The sequence below is a fragment of the Pteropus medius genome, unplaced genomic scaffold (genome assembly GCF_902729225.1).
Source record: "Pteropus medius unplaced genomic scaffold, Ma_sr-lr_union100, whole genome shotgun sequence".
Classification (NCBI taxonomy): Eukaryota; Metazoa; Chordata; class Mammalia; order Chiroptera; family Pteropodidae; genus Pteropus; species Pteropus medius.
Window position 1 is genome coordinate 5,667,410 of NW_024349225.1, and position 21,311 is coordinate 5,688,720.

The 21,311-nt window shown below is 37.4% G+C and overlaps 1 protein-coding gene across 10 annotated transcripts in view; it reads right to left on the bottom strand.

Moving 5' to 3' along the window:
• The window catches only part of SMG7 (SMG7 nonsense mediated mRNA decay factor), a 62,303-nt gene that overhangs the window by 4,054 nt on the left and 36,938 nt on the right, over nucleotides 1-21,311 (bottom strand). For 3 of the 10 annotated variants that reach the window (XM_039881268.1, XM_039881266.1, XM_039881274.1), the window contains 16 exons: nucleotides 20,329-20,500; nucleotides 19,069-19,140; nucleotides 18,097-18,247; nucleotides 17,608-17,743; nucleotides 15,242-15,404; nucleotides 14,738-14,894; nucleotides 12,056-12,126; nucleotides 10,866-10,926; nucleotides 8,786-8,905; nucleotides 7,603-7,891; nucleotides 5,511-5,658; nucleotides 4,678-5,048; nucleotides 3,680-4,051; nucleotides 2,778-2,927; nucleotides 729-809; nucleotides 93-252 (listed from right to left, as the gene is read on the bottom strand). In XM_039881268.1, coding sequence (XP_039737202.1) covers nucleotides 93-252; nucleotides 729-809; nucleotides 2,778-2,927; nucleotides 3,680-4,051; nucleotides 4,678-5,048; nucleotides 5,511-5,658; nucleotides 7,603-7,891; nucleotides 8,786-8,905; nucleotides 10,866-10,926; nucleotides 12,056-12,126; nucleotides 14,738-14,894; nucleotides 15,242-15,404; nucleotides 17,608-17,743; nucleotides 18,097-18,247; nucleotides 19,069-19,140; nucleotides 20,329-20,500 — 2,674 coding nt within the window. Of the gene's footprint in view, nucleotides 1-92; nucleotides 253-728; nucleotides 810-2,777; nucleotides 2,928-3,679; nucleotides 4,052-4,677; nucleotides 5,049-5,510; nucleotides 5,659-7,464; nucleotides 7,892-8,785; nucleotides 8,906-10,865; nucleotides 10,927-12,055; nucleotides 12,127-14,737; nucleotides 14,895-15,241; nucleotides 15,405-17,607; nucleotides 17,744-18,096; nucleotides 18,248-19,068; nucleotides 19,141-20,328; nucleotides 20,501-21,311 lie in introns of all 10 variants that reach the window. The other 7 variants (XM_039881265.1, XM_039881264.1, XM_039881273.1 and 4 more) reach the window with 4 other exon arrangements.

Consider the following 21,311-nt stretch of genomic DNA (forward strand, 5'->3'; position numbering starts at 1 on the left):
TAATATATTTATAATTACAAAATCCTACTAACTCTTAATCAATTTGAGTGTACAGGAAATGTAAGGTCTGTGATTTAAAGACTAGTCAATACCTGAACTGGCGGGAAGTGATGGGGACCACGGAGTCCCTTCAAAAAGGGAGTACAGCGATGTTTCCTGGGGAGCCATGGAAGGATTAAGCTCTGCTTTGGAGTTGTTTGTCAGGTTTTTCCCATACACCTCGTTGAACACACTGTTATTTGGGTATCTTTCCTGAAAGAAAATGACAACTAAGTTATAGACTCACTCTAAGAAAAGCGATTTAAGAAAATGCACGTTCATGTTCACGGATGCTTGATACACCTTAAGCCTTTCTTAGCAAGACAAACATTTGAAGGCTTTATTTCTGTTTCTTTCAGTTTTCCTGTTAAATTCATATTCTCTTGGTTTTCTCTCACCCTTTATTTTGCTCTATGTAAACCAACCAGGTTAAAAGTATAAATAATTTATTTGGCTGACAGAGTCCTAAGGATTTCAATATTAATGACAAGTTAAAGGGTTCAAACTTATCGCATACAAGTGTCTAGCGCACCTCAATGAGAGGGAGAGGAAATAAAATCAAATATCCAGAAGACACTGGTATAAGAAAGAGAAAGGAAAGAAAAAAATAGATGCACTGAAACAGAACAGGAAAGAACACACCAGCCTACGATGAAAGCACAAAGCAGGATTCTTTACTGTTTACGCACCTGATTGAGAGAGAATCCGGTGAGGGACAAGAAAGAGGACGAATGTGACATGAGCTCGGAGGGCTTCTCCAATAAGGATTTCTTTATCATCCCGAAAAAAAAAAGTAGTCAAATTATGCCATTTTCTTAATATTAATCTTAGGATACTATACAACCAAAGTAAAGACTACAATTCAAGCATACTTGTACTCACCCAAGGTGCACAATATGAGGCTTAGAAGATGTGAATTCAAATCTGTTAATACCATGACACCGGCTAAGTGCCAGGTGTCACAGGTGACTTAGACCCCTCCTCCTTGATCAGTACCTCTAATCTAGCACAGAGATCCTGGCAGGGACCAGACACCCTGGCAAATGGCAGTTCTGAGTGTTTACTAGGCAACAGTAAAAGCCTTGCCAATAGTTGCATTTAAAATACTCTCAAAACAAGATGCTGAACTGATCTGGCTCTGTTTTCTCTCCAAGTTTTTAAAACATTGACATTAATGAGTAAAAAAAAGAAGTCTTTCAAATCATTTGGTAACTGGTTTTGTGAACATGGTTCCTGGGCAGCTCTATTTGTGTTTTGTATTAAAATTGCTGCCAATGTCAGTCAAGCTTATGTTTAATGGCACTAAGAAAGTTATTAGGAAAACAAAAGCTGAATCTCTGAAGTTCGCTGTCATTGAATACTTGATCAACAAAGCATTTATTAAACACTAACTACGTGCAAGGCACTTTCGCACATTATTATATCGTTAACAATGTTAAATGTAGGAAGGGTTATAGTCAAGGTTTTATTTTTTAAAACATGAAATAAAAAAACAAAAAATGCCACAAAGCCCCTCCCCAATTGCTCCATCAGCTGCACTTCCTATGGAAGAGGCAAGCACAGTGGGAACTAAGGGATTAGGAAAAAGGTAGACAGAAACACCTGAGACCGCCCCCCAGCCCCAGCTACCCCAGCAGAAAGGCAGCAAGGAAGGCAGATGTGCAGAGGTAGTTAACTGGCTGTGCTGTCCTTGCCCCTAGGTGCTGGCAGGGTACCACTACTATGTCAATTTTTAGGGGATCTTTCATTTCTGCTAACTTAGAGGGGAAAGTAAGTACTCTCTAAGGCAACTTACTCAGGCAAGTTCCTAAGAGAACTTCAATTGCCAGGCATAGCAGCTTCTGTCTTGAGTGCCATTAAGTGTTTATTTCTCTTAACACTAAAATCAATGCATTTTAATCTTATGTTTTCTTGTCTCATATTTATGGGAAAGAAACAGCAAGAAAGTAAAACTTAGAACTGTTTTACATTACGATGGAGTGAAGGGAGGAGGAAAAACACCTCACAGCATATATTTTTCTTATACTCCCTCCTCTTAATAAAATATGCTGTAAACACAATGTGCATATGGCATGCCACCCTGTGAAATGCAGACTGGGTTCTAGAAGATTATCTTTGAAAGATACCACTAATCAATTCTTAGATTTTATCTTTTGTCATCCTAGTTATTTATCTCTGTAGTCGCTCATTTATGGCACTCCAACAATGCTTATAAATAGAATCCTCTTCATTTTTACTTGTTCTGTTTATATTTCTGGCTCTAAACTTAGCTCAGGGCTGTTAGTTAATCAAACAGAAAAGAGTCACACACGGCTCAATAACATCAGTAAAATATCAAGAACATTTCATTTAATAATTTGAGTACAGGAGGAAAAAAATCTCACTGTTCTTAAACAAGATTAAATGGCATTTGAAATTCCTGGGTCCAGACGGAAGTGCCACCTGAAAAGTTAAGTTAATTTGCCAGCATCACATCTTGTGTGTGACCAGCCCTGCAGGCTTTCTGGATAATGCATATAACAATGCTGTGACTCTAAGATCTGCGAAACTGGGAAGTCAGAAATATTATGCCATGTTCTACTACCACTGGAAGGTTAGTTTGGGCCATTGGGAAATAACTTTTACAATTCTGTTAAGAAGGAAACCCCCGCCCCCAGGAAAGAAATCACCTATTCCAAGTACTACAAAATCTCAGGAAAGCAGCTGGGGTTAGAGCAAGAATTATGTCAAATACATACAAAGAGGCTTCTTCCAGGAAGAGAGGCGAGAGGGCCCAGCAGAGCTGGGTAAAGATCAGGAGGGTTAGAAAAAATCAGCTCTTCCTCTTCCTCCAAGGCAGCCAGACTCTTTAACAGGTCCGGAGGAAGCAGAGGGGAGCCCTTGGGGTCCTAGTGACAGAAAGGATCACAGTGAGATGCAGTAAGAGATGACAAAAGCACAAAGGAGTAGTAGCGCGGTTAGGGGGATGTAGGCAACAGGTCAAGGAGGAAGAAGTAATTAATAGTGAGACAGCTGTGCAAAGAGGGAAAGGCTCTGAAACACAAAAGCAAAGTGACACAAGGACAATGGCAGAGAAAGATCAAGATAATACAAAGCAAAAATACTGAAAACAGCAGAATATAAAAAGTTAATGTGGCTAGTAAGTAAAACAATGCAATGAAGCAAGTGATTAGCGTATCCTGTGCTAACAGAGAAATAGCTCTTTTTAAAAGTTACAAACATGGACCAGTTTCTCCTCCTGAACAAAAAGGGCAGGGAAGGGGAACTCCACTACCAAAGATAACTGGCTGACTATTCCTCTCAAAAAGCAATTTATTTAAATACGCAGTAAACCTATTTTTAACCTGAGATGATTCAGCCCAACGGAAGGCAGCTTTGTCTCAGAATTCTCTAATACGCAGTGTTAGAGATTTCGGCTCATGATTTCTTGGCCAGACCATCACAGTTCAAAACCAGTAACAGAATTCTTTGGCTCCCCCGAATCAAACGTACTTGTAACCATGAAGAGGAGACCAAGTGCTGTGCCCACTGCTCAGCAGCAGTAATGGATCACAGCGACCCTTACAAGCATCTACTTGAGAAATTCAAAAGACATGCAGCTCCTCTTTCTGAAGTGCCTGGTGATGGGAAAGACACACACCTCAAATGGCATCCTGGGCACAGGATCCTGCTCTGGACGGAAGACTCCTGGTGACCGCTTGCCCCTACGGTCCATATTTGCTTGCTGGGCCATCACAGCTCTGTTATCAGCCATGCTGTAGGAAGAGTCCCAGTAGAATTCTGGAACCTTGACTTCTGAGGGATTATGGTTATATGGCTCCATGGGAAAAGGCTTCATTTTTTTCTCTAGAGGCTGCTGCTGCATTACTGGAGGTTGCAATGACGGCTCAAACACTTTTATGGGGTCTTGGGTCTGAAGGTAGTAGGGCTGTTTCACAGGCATGATTTTCCCTAATGGGCCTTGAACCTGAGGGGGATTCCACAGCTGTTTGGAGGCATCTGCCTGTTGATACTAAAAAAAAAAAAGAGAGAAAGATGCTTGTCATCAGGATGAGGATAAAATATAATGTTACACTCAATACTCAGGAATCCCTGGATGGAGTTGAGAGATTTTACAATCAACGAAACTCTGGCAATGCAGCAGTTTCCTTTACCTTCAGGCTTTTTCTTCACCCAGAGCTCTCTGGGAATAGACTGTGAACACTGAATTCATATGATCTTTCAATTTAGCAGGTTTAATGAATGAATGAATGAATGAATGTGTGTGTGTGTCGTGTGTTGTCTCTCTTCTGCTTCAAGTGCTGTGGGGATGACAATATTTAAGATTGGTGTCATATCTTTAACACCTCATCAAGATTATGATTCTATTTCCTTTCTACAGTTTATGTTCAAGTAGGAGAAATTTACAGAAAATTCTTTTCAAAGAATGGTAGTTAAGATCTACTATCTTTTACCAAAGTGAAAAGAGAAAACATCTGAACTTTCCTAAACAGGAAAAAGAATATTCTGTATTCCCATCATCATCACTAGTCTAAGCAAGAAGTATCTGGAAGCCTAACTAGTGTTTTTAACCAAACACTGAATAATTTCAGTCCTCCCCTCCCATTTCAGCTGGACAGTCCACACAGTGCAACCTACCTGCTGGAACCCAGAGTGGTGAGGAGGGCTTTTCCCCAGAGCCGGCACGGCTTTCGTGGGGGATTGTTGTTGCTGAGCTAGAGCTTGAACCTGCAACTGGCTTGTAGACTGTGCTGTTGGCTGAGCTGGTAAAGATGTAAGGGGTTGCTGGGAAGGTGGCTGTGGCTGTTGAGGTCCCTGGTTCATTGGCCCTGGTCCAGAGGGCCGTTGCTGGCTGTAAGGAATGTGGGACTGTTTCCCAGCTTGCACCTGGTTTCCTGCTGTAGGCTGAAGGAAGGTTCCTGGGACAGAAACACCAGCTGGGAAGGTGTAACCTGAGCCCATAGAAAATGCCACAGGAGGGGGGATAACATACGCTGGGGGCGGGAACCCTTCAAAACAAAGAAGAACATAGTTTTAGTTCTAAAGAAACTTAGCAAAAGAAAGGCAAAAATAAGCCACTTAGGAGTGGGGCAGGGTAGGGAGGAGAGTCTTCTCATAAATTATAAAAGGTAGGGATCAACCATTAAGTAAGACTGATCAAGTGAAAATCTTTAACTTCATTTTCAAGAATTAAATATAGACTATTGGCTGTTACTTCTACCCACTGAAGTAAGTGGAATGTTCTAAAGGTGGTTTCTTATGTGCCGTGGAGTAATGGGAATTCCTTCACGATAACAAACATGCACGTGCAAATAAACTACAGAGAAATGGCTCAAAAATAATTTCGTAAGCATTAGAAAAAAGAAAACTCTCTCTACCTTTTAACATTATGGTAATGTCACTCTAATAGAGTATAAATTACTCAGAAACTCCTAAACAGACATTATTAAGTAGAAGAAATTACTATTTACCTGGCCGGCTGGGAAGAGGAGGGAAAGCTCCAGGGTGATGGATGGGAATGAACTGGGAGTTGTTACTTGCTTGACTTGGGGTCTGAGTTACAGGTGTTTTCCTGGCTTCAGAGACTGGAGTCTTTCTTAGTTCTGTCTGGGATTTTACCTATAACCAACAGAAGCAAAACTATAATACTCTGAAACTCGGATGTGTCAGAAAGAAGCACCTACTCTAAGAAAGTATTTAAAACACAATTATGTCCAAAATATGCTGAAGATATTTAAATTCACCTAAATTAAAAAGAGGAAAATGAAAACAAATGATTTAATTGCCCATAAAATATATATAGGCTTAGTTTTACCAGTGTAATTATTTTGCTTTCACAAAATCAAGCAAATATTAAATACGGAAAGGACCCAAGAGTTCGTTTGTTTTACAAATGAGACACCAGATGCCAGCAGGCTGAAACACTTGCCTATGATCTTAAGCCGCCTGTCATGGGCCCCGGGCCCTTTATACTCTAATTCATTAAATAACTGATATAAATTATGAATTAATAATGACCATTAACCCGCAGGTGAGATATCTTGGTCCACAGAGTTTAATTTCATCTGGGCAGCCTTAAAATTACCAGTCGGGCATCCACCCTCCACCCTGCACCCTACCACCCTTCAGAATTTGTAAAGATTCTTTCGGCAGTAAGGAACAGGCTCTGAGATCCTACACATGGAGCCAGAGAGAAGTGGATGCCACACGCACTGTTCAAGATGAGTAAAATGATGAAAAATAGGTACCTTTTAGAGAAAACTTAGGATGGGGGACAGAGGATGGTGATATATTGACTACTGTCAGGTTCGCTTTAATCATCTATAGGCAGATTTAAGAGGGATGAGAGACTGGAAAGGAGATTTTAACTTTAGTCTGGACCTTGCGGAGCAGGCAGGAACTGCTGGATTCTTTACCCTTAACGCATTGATCCTTCGGCTGTATAGTTCATCTGGTTCCCCATGCCTGGCCCCAGCACTTCTTTCTCTGTGCCTTTTCTTGATTTCTACCATGTTTTTCCTCTACTATTAATTTTAAAATGGAACTATTATGTTCTTATTTCTCCCTTTCTCTCCCCAAAAAATCCTTGTAAAGGAAAAATATTGAAGGTACTGTTTACTTGAAAGAAGCATTTAATAATGTAAGGTTTCTCATGCCTACTGCAAATGAATGTCTAAGCCAAAATGTGTTAACAAATCAAACTGCTACTGAGGCATTTAACTTAAACATTAATGGTACCAGCTCAGAGTTAAGACCCATTTCCTTATACATGAAATCATCTGTAACTCTTTGGATAGGCATTAAATAAAAAAAACCAAACAAACAAAAAAAACAAAGTCGCAAATAACTGAGCAGTGTTTATCTTTTCCCAGCAGGAAACTTGGGTTCTTGCTTTAAAACTTCCCATGAGCCAAGGTAACACTGAAATTTTATGATGCTACTGGTTGGGACAGAGATACATGTCAAGAAAAAGAGCCTCATCATTTCCCAAGAATATATTTTTTGTGTAGTTAGTTTGAAAGAAAAAACCGTATAAGCCTTAATATACTCTTGGTACTACTGGATCTATAAAAGACGCCAAATTTCTCACTATAGCATTAACAAATGGCGATTATACCTTCCAAAGAAAACATACGTCTTTGTTGAACTGACAGCTCTGCAACTGGTCACTTGAAACCACTTAAATTGGAGAGAACTGACAAAAATGTCAAACGGGTCGAGACTCTTTCACTCACATGACAATTTCCAAGAGTTGAGGAAGTAACCACCTACGGTAGCTCTTTATATGACCTTACTATGCAGCATTCGAAGAATGCATTTAAGCTTCTAGAACAGTCGATTCTCAAGGCTTTAGGAACAAAATAAAAAATCTTGCCTTTTGTGTGAGCCTTCCTCTACCTGCGTTATAGTTCAAATACAGCTTACCTGCACTGCCACATTCTGCTTTCCTGTTTCCTGTAACTTTTCTAAGGTGCATTTCTTGGTTTCTGTTTTCCTCTTGCTGTTGTCCTTCTTTCCATCATTCTTAGTTACAGTTACTCCTTTGCTATAGTCCCTTCTCACCTCTTTGGGAGGAAAACTTCTTCCTTGGTCTCTGTTCACTTCTCGTGGCTTAATGTTCTCTTTGAAGGTGACCATTGGTTTCTCTCCTGTGTCACAGTTGTTGCAAAGGTTTCGGCCCGTAGACAGCACCGATTTCAGTCCTGGGTTCCCATCTGCAGCCAGCGGCTCTATCATAGATGTTTCTTGCAGAATGAGGTTCTCTTTGGCTTCAGTGGGGTCTTCCAGTATTAACTCTGGGATTTCTGTGATAAATAACAATTTCCCTACCTCATTTTCACACTGAATCAGCCTAAAAAAGTAAAAATAAATCCATATGTGAAAAATGGGAACCTAATAAGCAACATAATTGTGTATGGATCCAACAGTCCTATATTCCTAGCCCTAAAAACTTGGATACAGCAGGATATAACAATGTGCACTCAGGTAACAAAAGAAGTCACGGAGAAACTCAGAATCTTATCATCATACTGAATACTGAACATCACCAAACACATTCCTACGCCCTTTTAATGTTTTCCAATAATTACAGCTACATTTACTGAGCATGCGAAGCACAGACACCAGATTAGGCCTTTGATGTAGTTAGCTATAATTCCTGTTTTACTGGTGTGCACGCTGAAGCTCAGAGGCAGTAAGTTCACTCATAAAATCACTCGAATGCTTACACTATGACAGAAACCGCAACACACAAAAATGAATATGAAATAGTTACTGACTTGGTAAAGGCTATAAGCAATTGGCAAGATCCCAAGGATCCACACCTGGGGAAGTGGCAGAACTGGAAACTGAATTCAGACCTATCTGCCTCTAAACTTTGCGCTCTCTCCACTAAACCGATGCCTGCTCTGCTTTGTCTTTAGCCACTAGCACCATCCTGGTCCGTCCTGACTGAAACTGACCGCCATGCCTATCAATACAAACCACCATAGCTGTGAACATACAATTTAGTTAGATTTACATACATGGTTACATATTAGAGCAGAAGCTCATGATAAACAAGGGCGGCAAAGCCATTTCTCTACAACAGGCACGTAATGGGGAGAACAGAGTTTTCAGGGTATACTAATGATCACTAGGGTCCATAATTTCCTGTGACCAACATTTTGACTTCAGAGTTTATGATCAATAGCAAAGACTAACACACAGGTGGCGTTTGTGTGTGTGGTGTGTGTGTAAGAAATACCTTGGCTGATTATCGGCGATCCATTTGCCTATGGAGATCAAGCGTTGCTGTCGAATCTGTCGTTGCTGACCCTCTTTGTCTCCTGTAATACCCTGGTGGCCCTTGGAAAAATCCAAGTTCCTAAAATTGATATAAGCAAGTTACAGAAAATTAAACTGCTGAAGATATTTTCCAGGCAACGAAGTTTACCTAATTAACTGAAATGGCTTGATTTTTCCATACAGGTTAGTGATTTTAAATCCAATGAAGCAAAACGAAAAAAAAATATGTAAAGAATAAGAGAGCATAAGAAAAGAGGAGGGTTAGTTCATTTTGATAAGCTCGGAAAAGCTTTCACAGAGTTGATACTTAAGCTGGACTTTGGCCAGGTCTGGGTTGGTTAAGAGAAGAGTGAGGAGGAAAAGGGAATGTTCTAGGCATAGCATGAATGAAGGAATAAAAATACAGAGCTATTCAAGGAGCAGACTTAGTGAATGCATAGTACGTGTAGGTAGGTATTGGTGGGGAGGAGGGTGAAAGTAAAAACTATGGCTGAAAAATTAAGCACTGGATAGTGATAGAAAATATGCCGAAAAACTAAGCATTTGGACATCAAGCTAAGAAAAATACTGGAACAACAGGGGGTGGCAAAATCAAAGTTTTTATATAAGTAATGGACATCATTAGGTCTATAGTTTAAAAATACAACTGTGGAAGCAGGGTAGCAATGGAATACAGGAGAGGAACTATACGTACGCAAGTTGATTAGGAAGCTTTTTTATATTCCAAGTAAATGATGATAAAAGTCTGAACTATGAAGAACAAATGAGAGGAGTTGGATATGAGGTGTTCTGGACACAGAATTACAAAGACTTGGTGAGAGAGATTAACGAAAATAAGAATTTTCAGATTTCTAGCTTGTTCATGTAAGTGGGTAATGGCACAGAGATAAATATAGAAAGATCCTATTTTGCTGACCAAATAAGAAAATATAAGTTCGTCTTTGGTCATGTTAAAGTTTAAAATGCATAAGGGAGATCAGATTATCAGAAACAGAAGTCCAAACTCCAAAAGAAGTCAGAACTGAAAAATTTCACACTTACTATCCAAGAGATGAAAGCTCCAGGCAAAGAAATGGATCTGATCACCAGAGAGATGTAGAGTGTGAAGGGAAGGGCAAGGGAAGAACCCTGGAGAACATCAACATTCCGAGGCACGTATTAGAAAAGAAAGAATGAAAGAGACTGAGTGTTAAGGGCAGAAGAGTGGTGTCACAGAGCCAAGAAAAAGATTTCGTGAAGGAAGGAGACCAAACAGACCCAATGCTAGAGAACGTGAAATAGGATGAAAATTATAAAGAAGTCAATGGAATTTGGTAACTAGGAGAGAACTGCAGCAGGCTGTGAAATAACTGGGAATGAAGCAGTCAGTAAGATCAACTTCCACTACTCTTTTAAGAAGTTTGATAATGAAGAGAAAGGGCGAGGGTGAGAATTTCACTTTTTAGAAAGAATAGGGCATACCTGAATGGTACTAGACTAAAAGGAACTGGTTGTTTAAAAAAATTAAAAGATACTGAAAATACAGTGGAAAGAGATTACAGATGGATGTAGGGATGGAATCAAGGACACAGATGAAAGGATTAGACTTGAAAATGAGTAGAAGTTATTCCTCTGAAAGAGGAGGAAAAGAGAAAGAGAATGATTGGAAAAACAGAGTGCTTTTCCTCATTCTTGATATGAAAAATGTCAAGCGATAATATCCTCTGGTTTACATTTGGTTCCCATTTTTGAGACTTTCCCTCTAGTTTCAAAAAAAGTATAAAAAGTGGAATTCAGTGAATAAATATCACTTGGAAGAAGCAATTTTCCTTTTCTATATCCATATTTTCTAAGCACTTAGTATTGATATTACACAGGAATTAAAGGCACAACGTAGACAAATCCATTTTACACCAAAAACTTTCACTATTAGTTGCTGTTAGAAAAATAAGACAAGACTGGAAAAGATCAAAGGTGCTTCTACACTCAAGCCTGATTCCAATTAATTTTAATACTGCAATTGCCAGCAATGAAATAAACCTTCTTCAGCTGCCACCTACCTGAAGGAAGGTCTCAAAGCCAAGAATCCTTGCAACTCAAACTCCTCTGGAAGTGGTGTAGCTAGAGAAGGGTAGAAATCAAGATTTGTAAGTATTTTAATTAAAATACTGTTGTTCAGCAAAATACTCATTAAAAGAGAAAAATGAATACCTTCTATACAGAAATAGACTACCTATGATGCTTACAACTCTCTGATCCTCTTTATAGTAAGTAACCCTGATGCAATAACTTATCTGTCAAAGTCCTGCATGTTGTCTTTGGGGTCTAGTCATTGCTTTAATTCCCACCTCCTACTCAGTGCTGAGGAGGGTGGGTGAGGGACTTTTTTTCCCAGTAATTTTAAAAAGTCATAGCCTCAGAGCTAGTAATCCAAAGGATTGAATAACAAGACTGACGTCACCTGGGAACCTGTAAAAAATGCACAATACTGGGCACTATCCCAAATCTACTGAAATATAAACTACATTTTTACAAAGTCCCAGGCGATCCATTTGCAAATCTTAATGCTTGAGGAGCACTGACCTAATAGAAGAAAAATGATCCGAAATGAGTCAACTACAGATTGTTGAGTGTAGAATTATTTATAATGGGGAAAAGTTTTAAGCAAATGGACAATGATTAAATAAATTACGGTATATCCACAGCATGGAACATTATGCAGCCAGTAAAAATCATGCTTCGAAACGTTTAAATGACAAAGGAAAATGCTAAAAATATAATGTTAAATTTAAAAAGCAAGTACAAAGCTGAATTTGATACCAATCACATACAAATGTGTACACATAAGAAAAGGCCCACAGAAAATATACTATCATGTTAACGGTACAAAATATCTCTGTATGAGAGAATTATGGGTGACTTGTGTTCTTTATATGTTCATGTCTCAACTGTTCTATGAAAGCAGGTATTACTCTGACCGAGTAACATAGTAAGAAAAAGGAGGAAAGAAAGAAGACAGAAAGAACTGGAAAGTATTGTATCCTCTGGATTACTATTCAGATGGAGCTAAACAGGAGAAGAAGCTGCTGAGAGAACTAGAAGAACATCACCTCTACTTCCACCCACTTCACCAGTCACTTCTGAGATATTAGATTTAATGCCAAACACTTAAGAACAAAAACCTGTTTCTGTCTGACTTCAAGCGCACTATTAGTGGTGGAGAACAACACGAGGTGAAGGCAGCCCTTACCATTAGTACTGGAAAGATCCTCTTCATGCGGATGGAAACTATTTAGAAGAGAAATTAGCCAGGGCCAAATGCTGTAAATTAAAGAGATAGTTCAGACTTTATTTTTATATAAGAGAAACCAGAACACTAAAAAGCCATACAAATATTATCTACAGGACCTACACTTTATGCATTCTTTGCTTGCTTCAACATTTTAAAGACTATATGATTTCCTAAAACATATTTTCACAGACGTCTAGAAAAAAGATATACCAGAAGGGTCAAATTTCCATGGCAGAGACCTATGACTGTAGATCATTTCCTAGGTTCCTAACTTAACAACTAGTAAAAATAATTTTTCAGTTTTAAACACTGAAAATTGATGTTTACTAGGAAAACTTTGACCAGGGAAACATTTTATGTTTTATAGAGCTTTCACATATATCATCAGTTGTGTGACCACCACTAGTTCGTAATCTAAGACAGGGTATGGGTATACCAGCTAAATCACATTCTCTGTTCAAAATGATGAATTGCTTTTTTCCTTATTATACAAGAAAGTTCACACATTGTTACAACAGCCTTACCTCTAAACTGTTTCCTAACATAAGAAATTTTTGTGAAAGTATGCAATATTAAAAAACATTTTAAATATTTATTAAAAATATTTTTATATTTAATTAAAAATATTAAAAATAATCATGTTCTACTTATGGTAATATTAAGCTTTTCTTAGAATACATAGCAACTAATATTGGTGAAAAGTGTGTTTTTAATAAAAGCCAAGGGCGAAGTGCCCAAGTTAGAGAAACTGAATATAAATAATCACATCACAGAAAACTGGAAGTTGACAACTATTCCTAATAGTTGTGCACCTTGAGATACTAGAATATGCTACTTAAAACAATAGAAAAAAAAATATATATATAGAAAAAATATATAAGAAAACAAACACTGAAGAATAAATGTCTGTTACAAGCTTCTGGGGATATAAAAAATTACAAAAGACAGTTGAAAAAGAAGATTAATAACCTAAAAAAGAATATTAGACTAGAACACTGTTTATGCAACAAAAATAAGATCTCAAGAAAGGAGACTGTAGAAAAAGAGCACAAGTAGATGACTTAACGATATGTAGCTTTACCCTATTTTGAGCCACTGTCTACAACGGGAAAAAAACACATTACTTCTTCATATATTTATTAGCTTAAGACAGATAACACATTCTTGAAAAAGTATAGGAGAAAACAAGTTCTAAAAATGGAAAAGGTCCAGAAGCCAGAAACTGAAAATTTGACTATATGTAAAATTTCAAGTTCACATACAGAAAAGAAATTGTTTTTTCATTATTTAAAAGATATAAACGAAGAATATTACTTTAATATAGCAAACATATATGAAAAATCTCTAGTTTTTGAGAAATACCCCACACTAGTCTTTAAAATGAGTAGTAGCAATTTAAGATAGAATGAAATACCTGCAAGGGCATAATTCTAAAGATCCTGATATATGTGACAGGAGGAAGAAGAAAGAGGGAAAACAATGGTTTGTAAATAAAACGATTCCTCTGTCTAAATATCTTTTGCCACAATAAGAAATGGGAACGCAGCGAATGGGCCCAAAAGGTCACTGCACAGGAACAAAACAAACAAAACCATCAATCCCTGCCCATAAATACGAAAACTATAAGCAAATGTAAAACACAGCTCTTCTTTCACAGCATTACTGATACAATTTACTGAACCAAATACAAGTTTGGGTTCTAAAGTACATGAGGGAAGGAAAACTGTACAGCTTCTGGGTCAAGAAATAAAAAATATGCACCAGGAAGCAACGTCTAAAAGTCTGTATTACTAATACCTACACCGACATGAAAAGGAGACGTGTGGTATGCTCTATGTTGCTAAACTCTATTCATAACAATGGCAAAAATGAAGGCGCTTATAGATAGGTTTAAGAGGGAACAGGAAAAAAGAACTAAGAAGTAGAGGGATCACGGGGTCTTAAATGTGGCGAGGGCATTTTCTAGGTTGTGACCTTGGTCAATGTGCAGATGCTGAGCCACAAAGCAGAAATTTCAAAGATTCTTCTTATATCTACCATCAAAATATGCAGAGGAGGAACTGCAGAGCCTTACTGGAAGTATTCCTACATCAAAGATAAACTGAAGGCTCTTATTTGTCACTCTAAAATCAATAGTTCCTTAGAACTGTCAAAATTACTCTGGTTACTTACCAAAATAACCTCCAATCTTCTATGCTTAAAACAAACAAATATTAACTCAACTGGGTGTTACTATAAGGCAACATCTAACAGCTCACGTATAGAAAATAATGGAAGAAGTAAAAATCTCCTCCCTATAACTCCTAAACAGGAAGTCAAGGCATATTGTAATGAATAAGAAACAAATTGGTTTAGTACAGTTTCATTTGGAATATGAAAAATGCCTTTTCCCCAGAACAGCATCCAGGAATAGGAGGAGTGCAAAGGGAGTCAGAAATCCTTTAGATTGTGCCTCACATGAAGAATTCAAACAAATAAAGGAAAAGCATACAAAGAGGTCTTCAGTTCCATTTCTAAAGAGTAGGAAGAAAACACAAAATCTTCATTGTTCCAATGTGTTTTAGGAAAGCAGTTTGTACATATCTATGAATATCAAATTTAAAAAGCACACACGCTAATATGAAATTCTAAGATACTTACTACTGTCTTTCATCCACCACTGCCTCTTGAAAGACCCTGGGTCTGAGTCTCAGCCAGTCCATGGAGACCTTGACCGCAGGAAGGGGATAAGCATTGTATGACTCTTCCTGAGACTTGTTCTGCAGAGGACACTTGCACAGTATGCCAAGAAAAGACACTTGAAGAAAAAATGTATTCAGAAAGTGTTAAGATATTTGAAACTGTGTACCGGTCCAAATTAAAATATCATTATGAGCTTTCTGCTGTGTTCTACTTAACACTGAAATATCTCACAGCTTCTTTCTAAAAAGACATTTTCTTTCCCATGTTAAAACTATATATACACAGTTGGCGAGAGGGTGTCGGCAGATAAAGTACAGAACTTAGGGTTCAGGCCTCCTGTTTCAATATTAAGAAATACAGGATTTTTAAGTATGTCACTAATGCTTTGTTATATTGATGAAATTGTTTAAGAATATGCTTTCCAAAAAAATGGCACAGAAAGTTAAATGATTTAATACTCACTAAAGAGAGCCAGCAACTGTGTCCAACACAGTTGTTCATCTTGGCTGTAACTATGCTGCTCTGTTTCATTGCTAAAGTCACGAAGATGATGAAGTTGAAACAGGTTAATGACAGTGACGTGAACTAACTGCTGAGAGTTGAAAGCTTTTTGAAATAGCAGCCTCTGTAAAAGAAGACCGGAATACTGCATATATTATCAACAACAGGAGCCATCTTTGACACAAATTCAACTGGCAGTCTGCACTTACAGTCACATGGGTAACAGCAGAATTACAGATGAAGTAAGTAAACCGTCCCACTCTTAATCTCAGTATTTTAATCGACTCTAATGCGGTCCAATATTTTTCGTGCTGACTCTCTGACTTTAAAAGAATTAACCTGGACACCACAGAGCTGTTTGAGCTGCTTTTCACAATAGTTTTCTCCCCTGAGTAATAATATATCTTCTCATATGACCTGAGTAAAAAGTTTTGGGGATGCATCAATAAATTCATATACCTTTAGGCATCTTTTATAAGAGGGGCATACGTACTAAAATATTAAATTGGGATCAATGACTAGAAAGTAGATGCACACTGTGAGAAACAAAATTCCAAACAAAAAGACTCAAAACATGTATTTTTGAACCTCAAAATGTTTCTGCGTAGTAGCTAAAGACTGATAGACACGCTGAAATTTACACTATCTACATATGCTTTTGAAATACTTTTGAGTATTTACTTAACTATGCTAGAATTTCACTCCACTAATATTCTTCTAATATTTCAGTACTGGGGTAAGGTTTAAAATAGATCTGCCTCATACTGTATTTGATTTTAGCATGTTGGAATGATACTTCAAAGTGTATTTTAGCAAATGCCCACCTATACCCACCAGAATTTTACATACAGAAATACATATGTGAAGAGAATATTAATGCATGAGGCTGAACCAAATGCAAAACTGACCAGGTTCTAGACTAGAACAACTTACACGGAAAAGACTTCATTAAGGTAGGCCCTCCAACTCCCCATTTAGAGAGTATCTCTCTCAGAGAACCAGAGCTGGAAGCAGTCTAAAGAGGTCATCTAGTCTCACTCCCCTGATATTTAACAGGACTGCACCTATACCATTCAAGAAGGCTGTCAAACTGACTGAAGATCTTGAAAGAGAATGCTCGGCAATATCCTACAGATCTGTTTAAATTTTAAGATTTAATTTTAGCTCTGACCTTAGAAAAGACAGATAATGTTATTTTAAAATAATCTTTCATACATCTGAATACTTATAATGAAGATACTATTCAGACATGTTTGTTCTTTCCAGACTGAATGCCTAAGGCATTAAAAAGTTAGTTGTCCCTTTAATGCCTCTAACTCTAAATCCTGGGCTAAAGTTTGAATAGGCCCCTAAAAGCAGCAGAAAATGGTAGGAGACTTGTATTTTAAAAGTTTATTTTAAAACAAACTATTTCGATTATAGTTATTTAGTATAATTTCTTTTACATAAAAGGTATTAACTAAAAATGACTATCTGTAAAAATTATTTCACATTGACTATGCTTGGCTAATTTATGTCCCTTAACTGTCTAAACTCTACAATCTCTGGAGTGTAAAACTTTTATAATACTTATAAAAACCGTAAAGGAGTTATGGACAATTCCCCAAAGGTACAGATACCCAGAAGTAATCAAGAAATATAAACTGTCCCCTACTATCTTGTTTATTGTTGATCCCAGTGACTAACAGTGACTGATACACGACAGACTGCCAAATGTGTGTTGAATAAATGAATTAAAAATTTTTACTCCTCCCATATTTTACTTATTATACATATAGACTGCTAATTTATATACTAATAAAAGATCATTTTCATATATATAAATAGAACAAAGAGTACTTATTTTAGCTCCTTATACAAATTAGTAAACTATATTCCTGTTGAAATTTCGCATTCCTTTCCTTCAAATTACCACAAATCCTGATGGATCAAAGCACAAGAATGAGCATGATTTGCAGAATGGAAATACCTATAAAGTAGGTAACAGAATCATATCTAAGAATATAGAAACCATCAAAAGTAGTGCTTTCCAAAGACTTTAGATAGCGAAGTGCTCAGTCTAAGAAAGGAGCTGTTGTTTTTCTCCACTTTGATCCCTTCTGCCAAATGGCATCTACTTAGTGAAAACATTGCTGCGGTATGTATTTCTTTATGTAGATGGTACCTTAGCTCAAACTGAAGTGATGCTGTGTGCTAGAATTTTACGCTTCAAAGTTAATTTTTACCAAGAGCTCACAGCTAACATAAAAACTGGGAGCAGCTTCCTCTAAATCTAACGCTTCCTGATTTAGACAAGATAAAATAAATATCTATTTTTGAAATCTAACCTTAAACTGTTCTTCCAATTTCTCTCGAAGAGGGCTCAACTTTTCCAAGCTCTTACTCAGGTACACATGACCGTGGAATTTAATAAACGCCTTGATGAAGTCAGAAACTCCCCACTTGGTTTTCACCTCATCCCGGCTGAAATGAAAGAAAAACTTCCATGAATTTTAAGCAGCAAAATGGCTAAAACCTCTTTAAAAACACACGATTTGAGCACCTGACACACAAGGAGAGGACCCTGCATCTGACTGACTATTCAGCTGCAACACTCAGATCAGTGAGTATTTAGCAGTCTATACTCCTCCACTGGGAATAAGTCAGATGCTGATCCGCTGATCAGTGATGACTACATGCAAAACTATTACGACTGTTTATAAATCAGGCAAATATAAGAGAAGCATAGGTTACTGGTCATTATTTCTTATATGCCCAAACTTGAGGGGTGAAGGCCACTAGGCTACACCAAGTCCTCCTGGAGAAGTCAACCCTACCTTTCCAGTGCTTTAGAAAGTGCTTTTTGTAGATTAGTGGAGGCAGCTGGGAAAGGGAACTTCACAGCAATGCTTCTGCAGTAGTAGAAAATTGTGGTCAGATGGTCTCCCTTGGAAGAAGCTAAGATAGCCAACTGATTGTAAGGCTGACCTAGAGGAGAAAGTTAAGATTCTAAAGTTAACTGAAGATGCAAAAAACTCATTATCAGAATACAGATGATCAGTTTTTAAACCTTTAAATTAATAATGTGGAATATTTTATAAAGTAAATGTCATGACTACCTCATTACAAATGGGCATAATGTAAAAGATCACACTTCGGTGGAGAGCACTGTACAAGACTTCAGAAAGGGCTAGATAGTAATATTTTTTGGCTCTGTGGGCCAGACTCTCTATCACAAATAACTACCAAACTCTGCCACTGGAGTAAGGTGGCAGCCACAGCAACATGAGACAGTGTACCCAACTGCCATCCTGCTTGAGACACTTTCAAAGGGCTCCTTTCAGAATTGAGAGAAATTTCAATGTGGCTTAACAAGAATGACTTCTATCACCAAACGTAATTTCTCTAATTCAGGAATCACTGCTAACGCCTATTCTGGGGCCACCAAACGACAAAAGCACTATCTTTCAGGTAATAAAAAATAATTTTTCTAGGACGGAAATGATGGTATTAGAGAGGTAATTAATCTATAAGTAATTTAGGAAGCCAGAGTGTTGAAATAATTTTAGATCACATTAGGGGATATTCTATTTATACTGCTTTATCGACATCAGTAATCATATTAAAAAATAATAATTTCTGGTTATATAAGATGACCAGTTAAAAGGAAAAATATAATAATCCATACCAAAATGTAGTATTTTTCGCTTTCATAAAATTTGAAAGGTGAGCCTTCAATTATTTTCCATATTGCTATAAAGAATGAAGTGTCACTGTCAAACACAAGTTGACATGAGAGGCTCACTCACCATTAGAGGGGACAAGCTGAGCTGCATGCCTATAGTAGGACTCTGCCTGGCTGGTCTGGTTTCTGTATCGAGCTGAGAAAAGGAGAAATTTTAGTTTAAAAGCAAACAAACAAACAAAGCAACGACTAGGGTAATATTTCCAAAACAGCTATAGTTTTAAATTCTAGAGATAATAAACACATTAAAATTGATTTGAGAGCATTAAAGACAGAAAATACTTTAAAACAAATTAACTATAGGATTATGTGTGAAGTGTCCGTCCGGCTTTCCCTGTTCAGGACATTTAGCATGTAACCAACTTGAAAGCTTACCTAGCCCCCATTTTCAGGTCCTCCAGTGTCATGCATCACCAGCTCCCACTATGGACTATGCTGGTGACCTGGAGCCGGCCAAGAAGGGGTGAGTTATATGGCACTTAAAAACAAAACAAAACAAAAAAACACTATACAATATGATCTGAAAATTATGTATTTCTTCAATATCTTATAAAGTGATTTTGTAAAATGCCTCATACCTACTGCAATATTATATATGTGTGTGCAAAGAATACATTGAAAACAAAACAACCTAAAAACACTATTCTTTGAATCTTCAAGCAGAACTTAGTGCTTACTTGAAATGTGACCCCCTCACAGAGTCAATGATTTATGACATCAAGAAGTCTAAAATCTTTGAATCTTAAAGCAGTAATGTTCTCTATTCTCTGTTATTTGAGGACAGCAAAACATAATCCTATAGTTAATTTGTTTTACAACCTTTTTTAAGTCGCCTTAAAGGAATGAACAAGAAAAAGCTATGTAACATTCCAGATAAAATATATAAAATGGAAATACAAACTTAACTGTAAAAAAGAAACAATTAAAAATGAGCTTTCAATGTGCTGGCAGGAAGGAAAGAAGGTGATCTAGCATCAGAAGGAATAATTTGTAAACCCTGCAATTCCAAGAGCACAGACTTTTAATTAGAAAATATTATGGCACCACTTTGAAAAGTTTAGCTTTGATTACATTTTTGCTCTTTATTATCTGCCTACATCTGCATAAGTCTGAATAAAATCTAAATCTTAATAGAAAAGTTACTTCCTTCAAGATCCTCTAATCCCAAAACACAGAAAAAAACTCCTTAAAATATATTTTATAGTTCCCTATTATGACAATCTAAATCGTGTGTGCATGCTCATTTTAAAAGAAGAGTTTCTGTCTATGACCACTCCACAGCAAAGGATGATGTAGCATCAATCCCTTCACACCAAAGGCTCACCAATGTCTCCCAGGTGAACGAGGCAGTGCTGGCAGATATAGGAACAGGAGCTAGACTGCGGCTTCACTATGGCGCTGGTATGCGTCTGTTTATTGCTGATAATTCCCAACTGGGAAGACTTCACGCGGCATGGTAAATCTACATTAAACACTGTACATAGTTCTTGTAATAACTAAAAGGAAGACATGAGCAAAATTTAGTACTGTCAGAACTGGTAAGTCAGAAGTGCGATAGAGTAAAAGCTCATATACATTAACATATGTATGTACCTAATATCATATACTGCTGACACTTGAGTGAAAACTATAAGAAAATTTTATGGTAAACTTTCAGAGGATAATTAGTAACAATCATTACAAATCATATCTCTTGAATTCTCAAGTAGCAGAGCAATTTAGGATGTGCGCTAAAAGGAACAGCAGCATTTAAAGACCTCAACCAAATTCCTTCAAAGAAGTCCACATGTGTCATATGTGCTTTCTCAATTCATATCCACTCCTCGATCCATTATGATCTGAATCCCACACAATCCCCCTCTGCCCATCCCACCATCTACCACCACTCTACTGTAACTGTTGTTAATATGACAACTAGTTGTCTAATAAGCAAATACAATGAACATTTTCAGTCAACATCTTATTGGACCTCTGCTACATTTAAACAACTGATCTTATGGTTGATCAATGAGCTTTTCTATTTTTTATCTATCTTTTATCTTTTCGGTCATCTTAATTTAAGGACTTTTCTGCCCCAACCTTACTCCCCAAGGGCTTCGTTCTTGCCCGCCCCCACCCCGAGTTCTTTGCTTCCTATTCTATTCATATATTTACTTATAAATATTATTCATTCAAATATTTGGTTACTGTATTAGATACCCTCGGGTAAACAAGACACAAAGAGATGAGTAAGAAAGTCTGCATCATTAAAGAGTTCACAGCCAAATGAGCAAAACAAGTACTTAAAATAGGGTGTAGGAGAAGGGA